Here is a 13,755-nt window from a genome sequence, read left to right as displayed (position 1 = left end):
GGCAGAAAAAACAATTCGGAATTTGACGCAATTTACAGAATACACGTTAAAGCTGGCACTAAGCAATTTTTACGTCCACAAGATATCGATGGATTTGCAATTCGGCCCAGATGTAAAACTGATAACTACGGGCAAGCTCTATGCACCGGATGATGTAGTAGTTCAAGTTGTAATGCCAAATCTGGCGGTAATTGATTGGATGCCACCGAAAAAATTAGGTTGCGTGGCAGTGAATTATGAGGTGAAATGGATGCAACATTCAAATAGCACTCAAGAAAATCAAAATTTGGTTCGCTTCATAAAAGTCAATAAACTAGAACATACGACAAATGGCAAGATTTTTGCGGTAATTCGGTCACTGATACCAAAGCAAAAATACGAGATATACGTGAGTGTGTATCCAATCATTCGTACAGATATCGTCACTGACAGTATAATAAAAACAGTCTACATGTCCAAACCGAATAATTTAAGTTTGAATGGGATCGATACAAATAGTATGAATATCTCGTGGATTCCAAGCGTTAATCTGACGATTCCTACTGAATTCCTTATACTAGAATACAAAAATGCTGCGTCACGGAAGAGGATATGGGAAATTGCGAATAATATTGAGGAGAATAATGATAAAATAACATATTACATAGAAAATTTATTGCCGCAAACTAAGTACAAATTTCGTTTGAAATTGAAGTATACTGAGTATAGAGAAGATTTCATATGGCCGTCTGATGGAGAAGAATTTATTTTTGAAACGCTCGGTAAGCAAATGAAGACGTTATGAAAACATGGATTTACTTTAAAAATGTCTTAAAAGTTTTTTCGCATTAGAAATTGAATAATGAAGTTTTAAATAAAATGTCTTAATAATAATTTGAGAAATATGTGCATGAAGAATTGCCAGATAGAATTAAAAATAAAATAATGAACACCCGACCAAACTGGCAAAATTTTAATAATTTACTCTACAACGTTTCAACCATTAAGAGTTTAACTAGGCTCTGTAATATATAAATATAAATTTAACATATATAAGATAGGCAATAAGAGCCAAATCGCGGATGACAGTGCGTTATTCTAAACGAAACTAAATTTTTTCGTTAGAATTAAATACCTGTGCACAAAGCACCAAATTTTTACTTGGACACGGCCAAGATATAAAATTGGAATTATCTCTACAAGAGATTTTTAATTCCATGTATCCCCTATTCCCCCTAAAGAAATAAAGTGCGAGAGAAAAATATAGATCCGAAAGTCGCAGAATCGGGAATCGAACCCGAGACCTTTCGCTTGCCGGGCGACAGCTCTTCCAACGTTGGAAGAGCTGTCGCCCGGCAAGCGAAAGGTCTCGGGTTCGATTCCCGATTCTGCGACTTTCGGATCTATATTTTTCTCTCGCACTTTATTTCTTTAGGGGGAATAGGGGATACATGGAATTAAAAATCTCTTGTAGAGATAATTCCAATTTTATATCTTGGCCGTGTCCAAGTAAAAATTTGGTGCTTTGTGCACAGGTATTTAATTCTAACGAAAAAATTTAGTTTCGTTTAGAATAACGCACTGTCATCCGCGATTTGGCTCTTATTGCCTATCTTATATATGTTAAATTTATGTTTCAACCATTATTTAGGTCCTCAGCAAGTAATTTGCAAAATGTAGTTTTAATTTAAAGAAGTAAGCGAGTGAGTACATTGTGTAAAGCTGACATTACGTCCTTCACATTATTTGGCTTTCTTCCTAAAATTTTAACTACATTTCGCAAATTACTTGCTAAGGATTTAAATCATGGTCGAAACGTTGTGAAGTGAATTAATAAAACTTTGCCAGTTTGGTCGAGAGAAGAGTGTTTATCACTTTATTTTTGAGAAATATGTGTCAACTAACTGGCAATTTATTAATCTTATTACGTTTCAACCCATCTTTGGTGTCCATTTCAAGTAATGTAGTTCTTAGATATTATGATAAAATATCTTAAGTAATAAATCCAATAAAACCAAGAATTGTACTCTTGTGTAACAAAGGTGATGCAAAGAAGATTTCTAGCGCAACTGGGACAGCTATGCAATATTATATGCCATTAATATTATGTTTTATTGTAATCATTGTAATATACAATGTTTACTACTTTTATTGTAGTAAGTATATTTTATATAAATTTTTGAATTTTATTATAAATTGTTTAGATTTGGTATGTAGATATACGAACATATAAAATTTAAAAAAATCGGCATTATTTCTTAAAAAGAATTAAGATATTGCAATGCGTAGCATTATGTCGTGTATTAAAAGTTTTTTTATATGACAGCATACAGGCAACGCAAAGAAAGAAATGAAATAGTTTCGCCTCCAATAATGATGAATACGGAATTAATACCTTTAAATGAAATACCTTTCGGGTGCACTCAACTAAATTTGCTGGACCCTCCTAGATTGCAATATAATTCAGACGAATTTGCGTTGATTATAATCGAAAAAAATTAAATTATCCAAACAAAGTTTCTAGGTAGCGGCGCATTTGGTACTGTAAGTATTAGTTTGTTATTATTTAAATATAGTTTTAAGATATTTTTTTATTTTTTAATCGCTTAAATTTATGGTAAAACATATTTTTAAATAAAAGTAATTGTTAAAATTAAAATTTCTTTGATAAAGTCAAATAGGATAAACATTTTTTGCATACATATTATCGATTTGTCTGTTAATTATGTAATATTTTGCAGGTATATCAAGGAATCATCAAAGATTTTGAAAGGTTGGACACAACACCAGTTGCAATAAAAATGCTAAAAAGACAAGCATCTTTGAAAGAGAAAAAAGAATTCTTGAAAGAGGCTAAGCTTATGAGCCACTTTCGACATGAAAATGTGCTAAGAATATTAGGCATTTGTTTGGACACAAATTCACCGTTACTTATATTGGAATTAATAGAACCTGGTGACTTATTGAATTATTTAAGAAATAATGGAACATTGCAATCGTCAGATTCGTGCGCGTTACGTCTGAAAGACTTGCTCGCCATGTGCGAAGATGTTGCTCGAGGCTGTTGTTACTTAGAAAGGCAGCAATTTGTGCATAGAGATCTCGCGTGTCGAAATTGCTTAATATCCGTAAGAAATAATGAAAACCGTATTGTGAAAATCGGCGACTTTGGACTAGCTAGAGATATTTACAAGGATCACTATTACCGTATGGTAAATACAATTATTTGAGAGAGCTAAAATTTTTTTTCTATTTTTTCATAAAAATACAATTTTAAGCTGATTATAACGGTAAAAATAAATTTTTTTTATTTGTATACCTATGAAGAAGGGAAAATGAGAGTTGATTGTATGCGCATAACGCTTGTTTCTAAACTTCTGAAGGAAGTTCGATAAAAATAACTTAATTGTGTTATATAATTGTGTTTTAGAAAGGAGACCACCCGCTTCCTGTTCGCTGGATGGCACCGGAATCTTTAGTGTTTGGTATATTTACTTCACAAAGCGATGTTTGAGCTTTCGGAGTACTAATGTGGGAAATTATGTCATTGGGTGAACATCCTTATCCTGGCAAAAATTATTCCGAAGTTATAGAATATGTGCGTGAGGGAGGCAAACTGCCAAAACCTCTCAACTGTCCACCGATGTTGTATCAGTTGATGCTACATTGTTGGAAATCTATGTCTGGTAGACCAAACTTTACAAATTGTGTCAAAAATATCAAAACCTTAAGAAATAACGTAGAAGATTCGATACTTTTTTATAGTTCAAATTTAAAAGTATTAATAGTATAAAAAAATAATATTGCAACTCTAAATAAATAAAAACATAAAAGCTTTAACATACTAAAAACGAAAGTATATTAAGAATAAATAAGCTATAAGAGTCAAACGTGGATGACGTTAATTACACCGAGAATTAATTTTTCGCTGTAACTAAATAATATGCGCCAACACAAATATTTTCTTAGCATACTACTAAGATTTATTTCAGGAAATGTATCTCAATCCGAGATTACTACCCGGGAAAAAAGAATTAGCTACCATTGCTAAATTTTAGCTGTCCATATATAACAACCTGAATTTTAGTTATCGTGCCTAAATTGTAGCTATGGTAATTAATATTTTTTAGCCATAGTTTAACGGAGAATGTTATAACTAAAAAATACTAATTGTCATAGCTAAAATTTAAGCATGATAACTAAATTTTACGTGTAATATATAGACAGCTAAAATTTAGCTATGATAGCTAATTTTTTTTCCGTGTAAATTCGCTTATTTCTTCCTAACCCTTCTGTAGAAAAAAAGACGAGAATAATGTTGGTCCGCAAGTCGTTGAATCAAAAACTGAACCCGAGTCTTTCGTATTTAAATTCGAATAATTGTTATTTACTCATCCTCATAAATCCGCAACTACATACCGAGTGCGCGCAGCGCGTAAGAAACAACTCAGTGAGAAATTCGTCGAATCAATGTCAAATTCATCGAATCAATGACGATTCGATCAATCATTTCTCACTAAGAAGCGTCAGCTAACAATTTATAATCTATACAGATCAGTGCCGGATCGAGATATTTTCTCATCCGAGGCACTATTAGCAATTGACGCTTCCTTTCTCAACATACGCACAAACGCATGTCAAAATAACATACGCTTGGTAGGTACTTGAACTGCTACATGTTAATATCATTTTTGCATTTTTATAAAAAAACTCTTTTTAAAAAAATTGTTCAATTTATTGTTCATTTCTATGCCCTCTCATGTCTTTCATCCGAGACGAGTGCTTAGCTCGCTCTAGATCCGACTCTGCGAGAAACATTGAAAGGATATTGATTTGATTAATATATTTAAATCATTGAGAAGATTCTATGGTATTTAATAGCGGTTGGTTACCAGTCAAGAATGAAAGCCAATCGAGTGCAAACATCTGTAAGAGAAGAAAACTTATTATGATGAAAACGATAAAAATATTATGTGTTTTACTAAAAGTATTTATGCTAATGAGGACGGCTCTCACGTCCTCTTCGAAGGATCAGGAAGATTGTATAACTCAGGTCAGTTTCCCGAAAATTCATTTTTTTATACACTCTGATCTACACTTAAAGTGTGCTTTACACGATGCTGCTTTTATTCGCTTTGAGCAATTTTCTTAATTTGTCAGCGAATTCGCTGATAAAAACTTTTTTCTAGATGCTCGTTTTTTATTCGCTAGCGCCTAAAATTGTGAAATCGCGGCGTGTAAAGGGTGCATTACACGATGCTGCTTTTATTCGCTTTGCGAGCCAGCTTCTTAATTCGCCAGCGTATTCGCTGATAAAAACTTTTTCTAGACCCACATTTTTTATTCGCTAGCGTCTAAAATTTTAAATTCGCGGCGTCTAATGTTCGCTGCGTCTGGCTGCGCTAAAGTTGAACATGTCCAACTTTAACGCTCTCGTCAAGCGAATAACTGGGCGATTTTAGCAGCAGCGACAAAAAACGCTCCATGTAAAAATGGTAGCAAATGAATAACCAGGCGATTAGCGAATAATTCGGTATCCTGTGCATGTGCGAAACAAACTTTTGTCAAAACGCTTGCAACTTTATAAGAGCATTCTTTAAGGGTGCTCTACACAATGCTGCTTTTGACGCTTGTCGCTGACTTTTTTTATCGCAAGCTTTTTGCTCTTGCAAAACGAATTTCTGACTGACAAAGTCGCTAGCGTTAATTTATTTACACGTTGCTGATAAAAAAAAAGTTGCAAGCGTTTTGGCAAAAATTTGTCTCGCACATGCGCATGATACCAAATTAGTGGCTATTCGCTTAGTTATTTATTCGCTACCATCTTTACATGAAACGTTTTTTGATGCTGCTGCTAAAATCGCTCAGTTATTCCCTTAACAAGAGCGTTAACGTTGGACATGTTCAACTTTAGCGCAGCAAGACAGAACGGATATTAGACCCCGCGATTAAATTAAATGTTATATACACTTCAGACAATAGATTGTTTGTGATATTAATATTTTATACTCTGTCACTATTTATGAAAAATTAATGATATAAAAAAAGTAAAATTCAATTTTACGTCATATATTCAAAGATTGATGTTATATTGTTACACATTTAAATTTAATTGTAATGAATATTTAAACTTAAACGTAACATATGTTGATAAAAATGTTTTGTTATGAATTGTTAATATTAATGATTTTAAGAAATATATGTCGGCTCTCAATATTATTAATAATAATAATACATGAATTTTAAATCGACTAATAGAGTCCAAGCGCGAAAAATTAATTCTTCGGAACTGTATCTCTTGGTTTGAGATTAATAAATTCCATATATAAATCAATCTCAAACTTACATATGGACATATATTCCTTATTTATTTACGCCTGGGCCTAATCATGGCGTTATTTACTAACATCCACTAAACGGCAAATGGAAAATATAGGATTGAAGGGGTCTGAATAGCTTAGTTGGTAAGAGCAGTCGCCCAGACAGTGAAAGACGCGGGTTCGATTCCCGCTTCAGCGACTTTTCGGACCTATATTTTTCTGGCCTATTTTTCTCCATATGTAAGTTCAAGATTAATTTATATATGGAACTTAGTAATCTTAAACCAAGAGATACAGTTCCGAAGAATTAATTTTTTGCGCTTAGGTTCTATTGGCCGATTTAAAATTCATGTATTATTATTATTATTAATAATTTTGTTATTCATTCCATATATCTTCTGTTACATGATAAACATGCATGTATGTATATCATATTTTTTATACACTTATTCTCACATTATTCTCTTGTGATGTCTAAAACTTTTCTCAAATATTTATATTTATTAATTTTTGTGTAAAATTTTTAAGAAATTTATTTATTATTTAAAGTAATCAATATGGAAAATTAGAACTTTTTAGGATAAATTGCATGCGTAGAAAACAACTAAATATTGAAATAGGAGTTTGGTACAATAAATTGCGTTCTCAATCAAACAGTTTCAAGGCCAATAATATACACAGCATCTATTGTTTTTTATATGTTTCAATTGATATACAATTTATCATTTCAAGTATACGTTAACACATATATGTACATGAAATTAATATAAAAACTAAATTATTAGACAAAATTATTTTAACATTTTAATAGAAACGGGTTTGTAAGACTCACAGTTATATATATATATATATATATATATATATATATATGTGTGTGTGTGTGGAAGCGGGAGTGTCCGCGGATTTTAGAAAAATGGAAAAAGAGCAATATCGGTCGGTGATTCGATTCTTGTTTTTGGAAAGAAAATCGCGCAGCAAAATCAAAGATGTCGAAATGAAGAATCTTTGATTTCGCTGCGCGATTTCCCTTCCAAAAACAAGAATCGAATCATCGACCGATATTGATCTTTTTCCATTTTTCTAAAATCCGCGGACACGCCCGCTTTCCACACGCGGTCAAAACAAAACTACGAGTCCGATTCGGCTGAAATTTTGACAGTAGCCGTCCACGAAAATGTACTACACGATAGTAAAACTCTCTTGCGATACTGGCACCATTGGGCGATGAGGCTAAGTACTTATCGGACTGCCCTCGTATATATATACATATATATATATATATATATATATATATATATATATGTAACTGTGAGTCTTACAAGCCCGGTTCTCTTAAATTGTTAAAATAATTTTGTCTTTATAATAATTTAGTTTTTATATTAATTTCATGTACATATATGTGTTAACGTATACTTGAAATGATAAATTGTATATCAATTGGAACATATAAAAAACAATAGCTGCTGTGTATATTATTGGCCTTAAAACTGTTTGATTGAGAACGCAATTTATTGTACCGAACTCCTATTTCAATATTTAGTAGTTTTCTTTTTAATGCAAAAAATCTTTGGTATTTAAAAAGATATTTTGATCAGAAACACAATAAGAACAATTTATTTAAACGGTGTTTTACACAGTATTTTATATGTTATACAGTATTTTCTATATTTCTTTCTAGTTTTATTTTATAATAATTTAATTTAGCTCAATGCATGTCATTTATGTAATTATAAAAATATCAAAAACATTCATCTCTTTGAATAAGTGATAGTTACTTGATCCAAATAACTTAATGACTTACTTTAATCATTTGATTATCTGCAAAAGCAAAAGAAGGGCCATTTCTACTCGTAATAAAGTTGAACATTGATTTGAAAGTTCGGATATCTATCACATATACATTAATTTTACTATTTGGAATTTGGCATTAATTACTCCAACGACTTATTTATTAAATTAATTGAGAAATAAGTTTTAATCTAATATCACATTAGGTACTGTTCATCATGTGATTCAATAGAATAAATTTTTATAAGTTGTACGATGCATATTTATTACTAGGATAACTCATCCTTCAGAATCATCGATGTCCATGAGTACATGTCATCAAATATCAAATCTGTCCAGTATTATTTTGAAAACGAGACTGTGAGAGAAAGTAATGAAGTCGGTAAGAGTTCCTTTGTAAGGTCTAATTTTTAAAGGCTCCTATTTGTAAATATTTTCACAATTTTAAAATCTAATAAGTTTAAAAAAAAATATGTATAAAATGTTGTGTATGTATACTTATATATTATATAGGGTGTCACTTAATTGGCGTCCTATATTTATATAGCTATATTCCTCGTGGAAAACTGAGTCGAAAAGTCCTGTACCATTTTTTTCTGTAAGGCATAATAAAGTAGTAATTATACAGTAACGTTAATACGTTAAGTAAAATGTCTTAATAATAATTGATAAATATGTGCATGAAGAATCGCCAGATAGAATTAAAAATAAAATAATAAACACCCGACCAAACTGGCAAAATTTTATTAATTCAACTTACAACATTTTAACCATGATTTAGGTCCTCAGCAAGTGATTTTTATAAGATTTGCGAAATGTAGTTTTAATTTTAAGAAGTAAGCGAGTGTGTACATTGTGTCAAGACATCACGTCCTTCACATTACTTGGCTTACTTCCTAAAATTTTAACTACATTTCGCAAATTACTTGCTAAGGATTTAAATCATGGTCGAAACGTTGTGAAGTAAATTAATAAAATTTTGCCAGTTTGGTCGAGAGAAGAGTGTTCATTATTATATATTTGAGAAATATGTGTCGACCAACTGGCAATTTATTAATCTCATTACGTTTCAACCTTTCTTTGGTGTCCATTTCAAGTAATGTAGTTCTTAGATATTATGATAAAATATTTTAAATAAAAAGTCCAATAAAACGAAGAATTGTACTTTTGTGTAACAAAGGTGATGCAAGAAAGATTCCTAGCGCAACTGGGGCAACTATGCAATATTATCTGCCATTAATTTTATGTCTTATTGTAATCATTGTAATATACAATGTTTACTACTTTTATTGTAGTAAGTATATTTCATATAAATTTTGGATTTTTATTATAAATTGTTTAGATTTGGTATATAGATATACGAACATATAAAATTTGAAAAAGTCGGCATTATTTCTTAAAAAGTATTAAGATATTGCAATGCGTAGCATTATGTCGTGTATTAAAAGTTTTTTTATGACAGCACACAAGCAACGCAAAGAAAGTAACGAAATAGTTTCGCCTCCAATAATGATAAATACGGAATTAGTACCTTTAAATGAAATACCTTTTGGGTGCACTCAACTAAATTTGCTAAACCCTCCTAGATTGCGATATAATTCAGACCAATATGCGTTGACCAAAATCGCAAAAAATCAAATTATTCAAACAAAGTTTTTAGATAGCGGCACATTTGGTACTGTAAGTGTTAGTTTGTTATTACTTAAATATAGTTATAAGATATTTTTTTATTTTTTAATCGCTTAAATTTATGGCCTAAATTATATTTATGGCCTTATGGCTTAAATATTTAAAAACATATTTTTAAATAAAAGTAATTGTTTCGTGAATTCTCTCGCGTGTAAAGTCCCGGGTATAATTTTGAATCTCCACGGGCGACGCGAACCGAAGCACAGGCTTCTAGTTTTTATTTAATGCAGCGGTACGGGCGCGATGGTATAAGAGAGTTTGATTGAAATAAACTGTAATGACTTGATCCTCGTATAATATTGATTTATCAAGATTATGCGCGACTATGTATTGCGATGCGCTCCTCGAGACATGAAGATTAGCAAGTGACCTGTGCGCATTTACTTCAGGCCGCACAGGTAAGCCTTCGTTGTCGATCCGAAAAAGCCCGATACATCTCGGAATTCCGCGATTGATATTTTGACCGTTCATGTTCATGTGATTGACCGTTTCTTCGTTCACGTGATAAGACCAAAACAAAATGAGACAATGATGCTTATATATATAAAAGAAAACCGTGTCTCTTGTCTCGACCAACACATCCCAACAGATACATGTCCAAACATCGTGCAAATTCGTGAAATATAATAACATGGAATAATAATTCTAAACAACTTGTCAATTTAATATGCAGATTCTGTATTAAAGATCCATAAGTAATGAAATCATAAATTTACATAAAAACGTATAAGATATAAATAATCACATATTAGTTTGTGATAGATATTTATAATAATGTTTTAATAGAAGTGAGAAATATGTATATTTTTCAGATATTTGTATTGAAAAGAAGATTCTTTAACAGTGCAAATGGATTTTAATGGTAGCAACAAATTATATATGGCAAACAATAAATGCTATTGCCTCAACACATTTCTAGGATTGCTAGAAATTGAGTACATTCTCATGACGATTGATACAACGAATATTGACGAGCCGCTAATATATTGGATAATAAACAATAATTACTTAATCGTAACGGATATTAATGTCTGTAAATGCAATATGATTTTAAGAGTTCGAAATCAATCAAATTATCTTTTTTATTATTTAGCAATTGATAGTATATATATTTACTTGATTCCTTATAAAAGTAAAGCAATATATATTTTAAAAAAGGAGAATGCTCTTCTTGAAAGCAAAGAAAATTCATTTAAATGTCTTCAAAAAATCCAATTTGTAGAGGCCTTTTCCTCTTCGATAATAGCTCTTGATAAAACTTTACAATTATATCCCCCGAAGATATGTCTAATACCTACGAAGAATTATCGTATTGAAGAAGTGCTAATAACTGCAGACAGCATTAACGTGAACCTTCCGGAGCCGATTCTCGATGATGAATGTAAAAAGTACAACTTAGTTTTTATATATGACATCTCTGTGAGTTATTTAAAATGTTTGGACAATGATCTTGACATACTCGACGAATTTCATGTCCAAACGTACGAACGGCAGCACACAATTCGGAATTTGACGCAGTTTACAGAATACACGTTAAAGCTGGCATTGAGCAATTTTTACGTCTACAAATTATCGATGGATTTGCAATTCGGCCCGGATGTGAAACTGATAACTACGGGTCATGCACCGGATGATATAGCAGTTCAAGTTGTAATGCCAAATCTTGCGGTAATTATAATAATAAAAAAATTTTATTGTACTATATGATTGTGTTTTAGGAAGGAGAACCCATGCTTCCTATTCGCTGGACGGCACCGGAATCTTTGGTGTTTGGAATATTTACTTCACAAAACGATGTATGGGCTTTCGGGGTACTAATGTGAGAAATTATGTCATTGGGTGAACATCCTTATCCTGCCAAGAGTAATTCCGAAGTTTTAAAATATGTGCGTGAGGGAGGCAAACTGCCAAAACTTCTCAACTGTCCACCGATGTTGTATCAGTTGATGCTACGTTGTTGGAAATCTGTAATTGGTAGGCCAAACTTTACAAATTGTCTCGAAAATATCAAAACCTTAAGAAATAACATAGAAGATTCGATACTTATAATAAGTTCGTTGGATATTTTTGGACATGGAGAGACAAATCAATCGTAATTCTTTTTATGTGTATATATTTTTGTATGGAGCAATGAATTATTGCGATTCTAGATAATATCTGTTAAGAAATATTGCTTTTATTTACTTTTGCTCACATTTTATAATACAGTTAACGTTACATTTAATCATTTTTTTAATAAAATTACAATTCAAGTTATTAACTTTATATACAATCCCACAAAAAAAGACATCACAGATGTAAAAAAAAAGCGCTACGTTATATCTTTCGCCAGCAAAAATAGTTCTTTATAATAATAAAAAATATTATCTTCTCAAAAATTATGTTTATAGCCAAAATAATTCTTTGCAAAAATTAATCATTATCAAAAATATTTTCTGGAAAATTATATTTATAAATTATATTTTATTTTTGTAAATAATACTAGAAAAAAATTAAAATATAGCATCAAAAAGTAATGAAATCAAAAACTTGCGCTACATAATTATGTTGATAATACGAGAAAAAAGGTTAAAATATTAGCATCAAAAAGTAGTGAAATCAAAAAGTTGCACTAAGTAAGTGACAACATAATATATAATATTTAGATAAATTTCCTATAATGATACAAATGTATAATTATTGCTTTATTTTAAAACGTTTATAATATATATAATAACAAAAATTCAGCAAAATATATATATATATATATATATTTATTTATCTTTACATTTAAATAACATGAATAATTATGTAATTAATTTAAACTGGAATGTATATACATTGTAAAGTTATTATATATTTTTATAAAATATTTAGATAAATAGATATATTTAATAAAATAAATTATTTATCTCTAAATAATTATTTAATTCAAATATATTTAAACGCGCGTATATTTAAAAAAGGTAATATAAGGCACAAAGAATTAAATTTAAAAAATTAAAAAAATTTAAAGTTAAATAAAGATTTTTAATTTAATTTAAAAAATAAAAGTAAAAAAAATGTAATGTACAAAAAATACTTAGCGTTGTTTTTGTATTGTTATTTTAACACATTAGTAAATAAAATAAAATATAAATCAAAGTATAGACTAATTTTTTTACTGCAATACGCTTCAATAGAAATCTATAAACATATTACGTGGCTCGATATTCGAATGACACGTGGCTAGCTGAACATATCGATATACATGTATGAAATATATGTATATAATGTAACATGTAATAATTGTCATATTAAACAGATTCAACAATTGGGCAATTGGGATTTTTTGTTAAATAATAACGCTAATATATTAAATCTGTATATAATAATTAAACATGTTCGATTACAATTAATTAATGAAAGGCTCGTATAAATTAACAAAATTAAGCAAATCAAATATAGTAGGCCAACTAAACGAGCAAATAAATAAGATGTAAAAATTTATTAATAGTTAAATAATTAAATTAACATTCCGTTACAGAAACAATATAAATCGTAAACGTTTCGACTGCACTACAGTCTTTATCAATACATAAAAGTTAAATATTAAAATACAAAGTTAAATGCTAAAAATACAAAGTTAGTTAAATATTAAAATATAAAATTAAAACGATTCTTCGCTGTTGACCAATAGATGTGCAAGGCGATTGGTCTGAGATGCCAAATTATGCAACATTTAAACATGCTGCGGATATAATACGCGAATTAAATCAATATCAGAGAAAATTAAAAAATCTTTCAACTTACATTATCGTTTTAACAAGTCCTTTTTCCCGATATTACAAGTGTGTGTTGCGAAGTCTGAATATCAAATGTCAAAGTAGAGAGCGTGATGTATTTATTTATTACCAATGTTTTTTCTAAACTATGATTCAGCAAATTTTTTAAGTATGTCAAAATAACTACTGTCTAACAATTCGGTGTCTTTATTTAAATTAATTCCATTTTTCTGTTC

General features: G+C 30.2%; 1 protein-coding gene and 2 pseudogenes across 3 annotated transcripts in view; all 3 read left to right on the top strand.

Moving 5' to 3' along the window:
- Positions 1 to 19: 19 nt before the first annotated feature.
- On the top strand, positions 20 to 4,698 carry LOC114939643 (insulin receptor-like; annotated as a pseudogene). The gene is made up of 5 exons (XR_014924242.1): positions 20 to 761; positions 2,022 to 2,135; positions 2,306 to 2,523; positions 2,721 to 3,191; positions 3,410 to 4,698. The product of XR_014924242.1 is annotated as an insulin receptor-like (transcript).
- A 118-nt stretch (positions 4,699 to 4,816) lies between these two features.
- Positions 4,817 to 13,755, top strand: part of LOC114946321 (proto-oncogene tyrosine-protein kinase ROS-like) — a 29,111-nt gene continuing 20,172 nt past the window's right edge. Inside the window, exon 1 of the mRNA XM_085480641.1 lies at positions 4,817 to 5,032. Coding sequence (XP_085336767.1) covers positions 4,847 to 5,032 — 186 coding nt within the window. The 5' untranslated portion in view covers positions 4,817 to 4,846. The remainder of the gene's footprint in view (positions 5,033 to 13,755) is intronic.
- On the top strand, positions 7,810 to 12,496 carry LOC114939642 (uncharacterized; annotated as a pseudogene). The gene is made up of 3 exons (XR_014924243.1): positions 7,810 to 9,767; positions 10,589 to 11,426; positions 11,495 to 12,496. The product of XR_014924243.1 is annotated as an uncharacterized LOC114939642 (transcript).

The sequence above is a fragment of the Nylanderia fulva genome, unplaced genomic scaffold, assembly GCF_048542155.1.
Source record: "Nylanderia fulva isolate GAGA-0341 unplaced genomic scaffold, ASM4854215v1 Scaffold154, whole genome shotgun sequence".
Lineage (NCBI taxonomy): Eukaryota > Metazoa > Arthropoda > Insecta > Hymenoptera > Formicidae > Nylanderia > Nylanderia fulva.
This window is presented reverse-complemented; position numbering and strand designations above follow the sequence as displayed.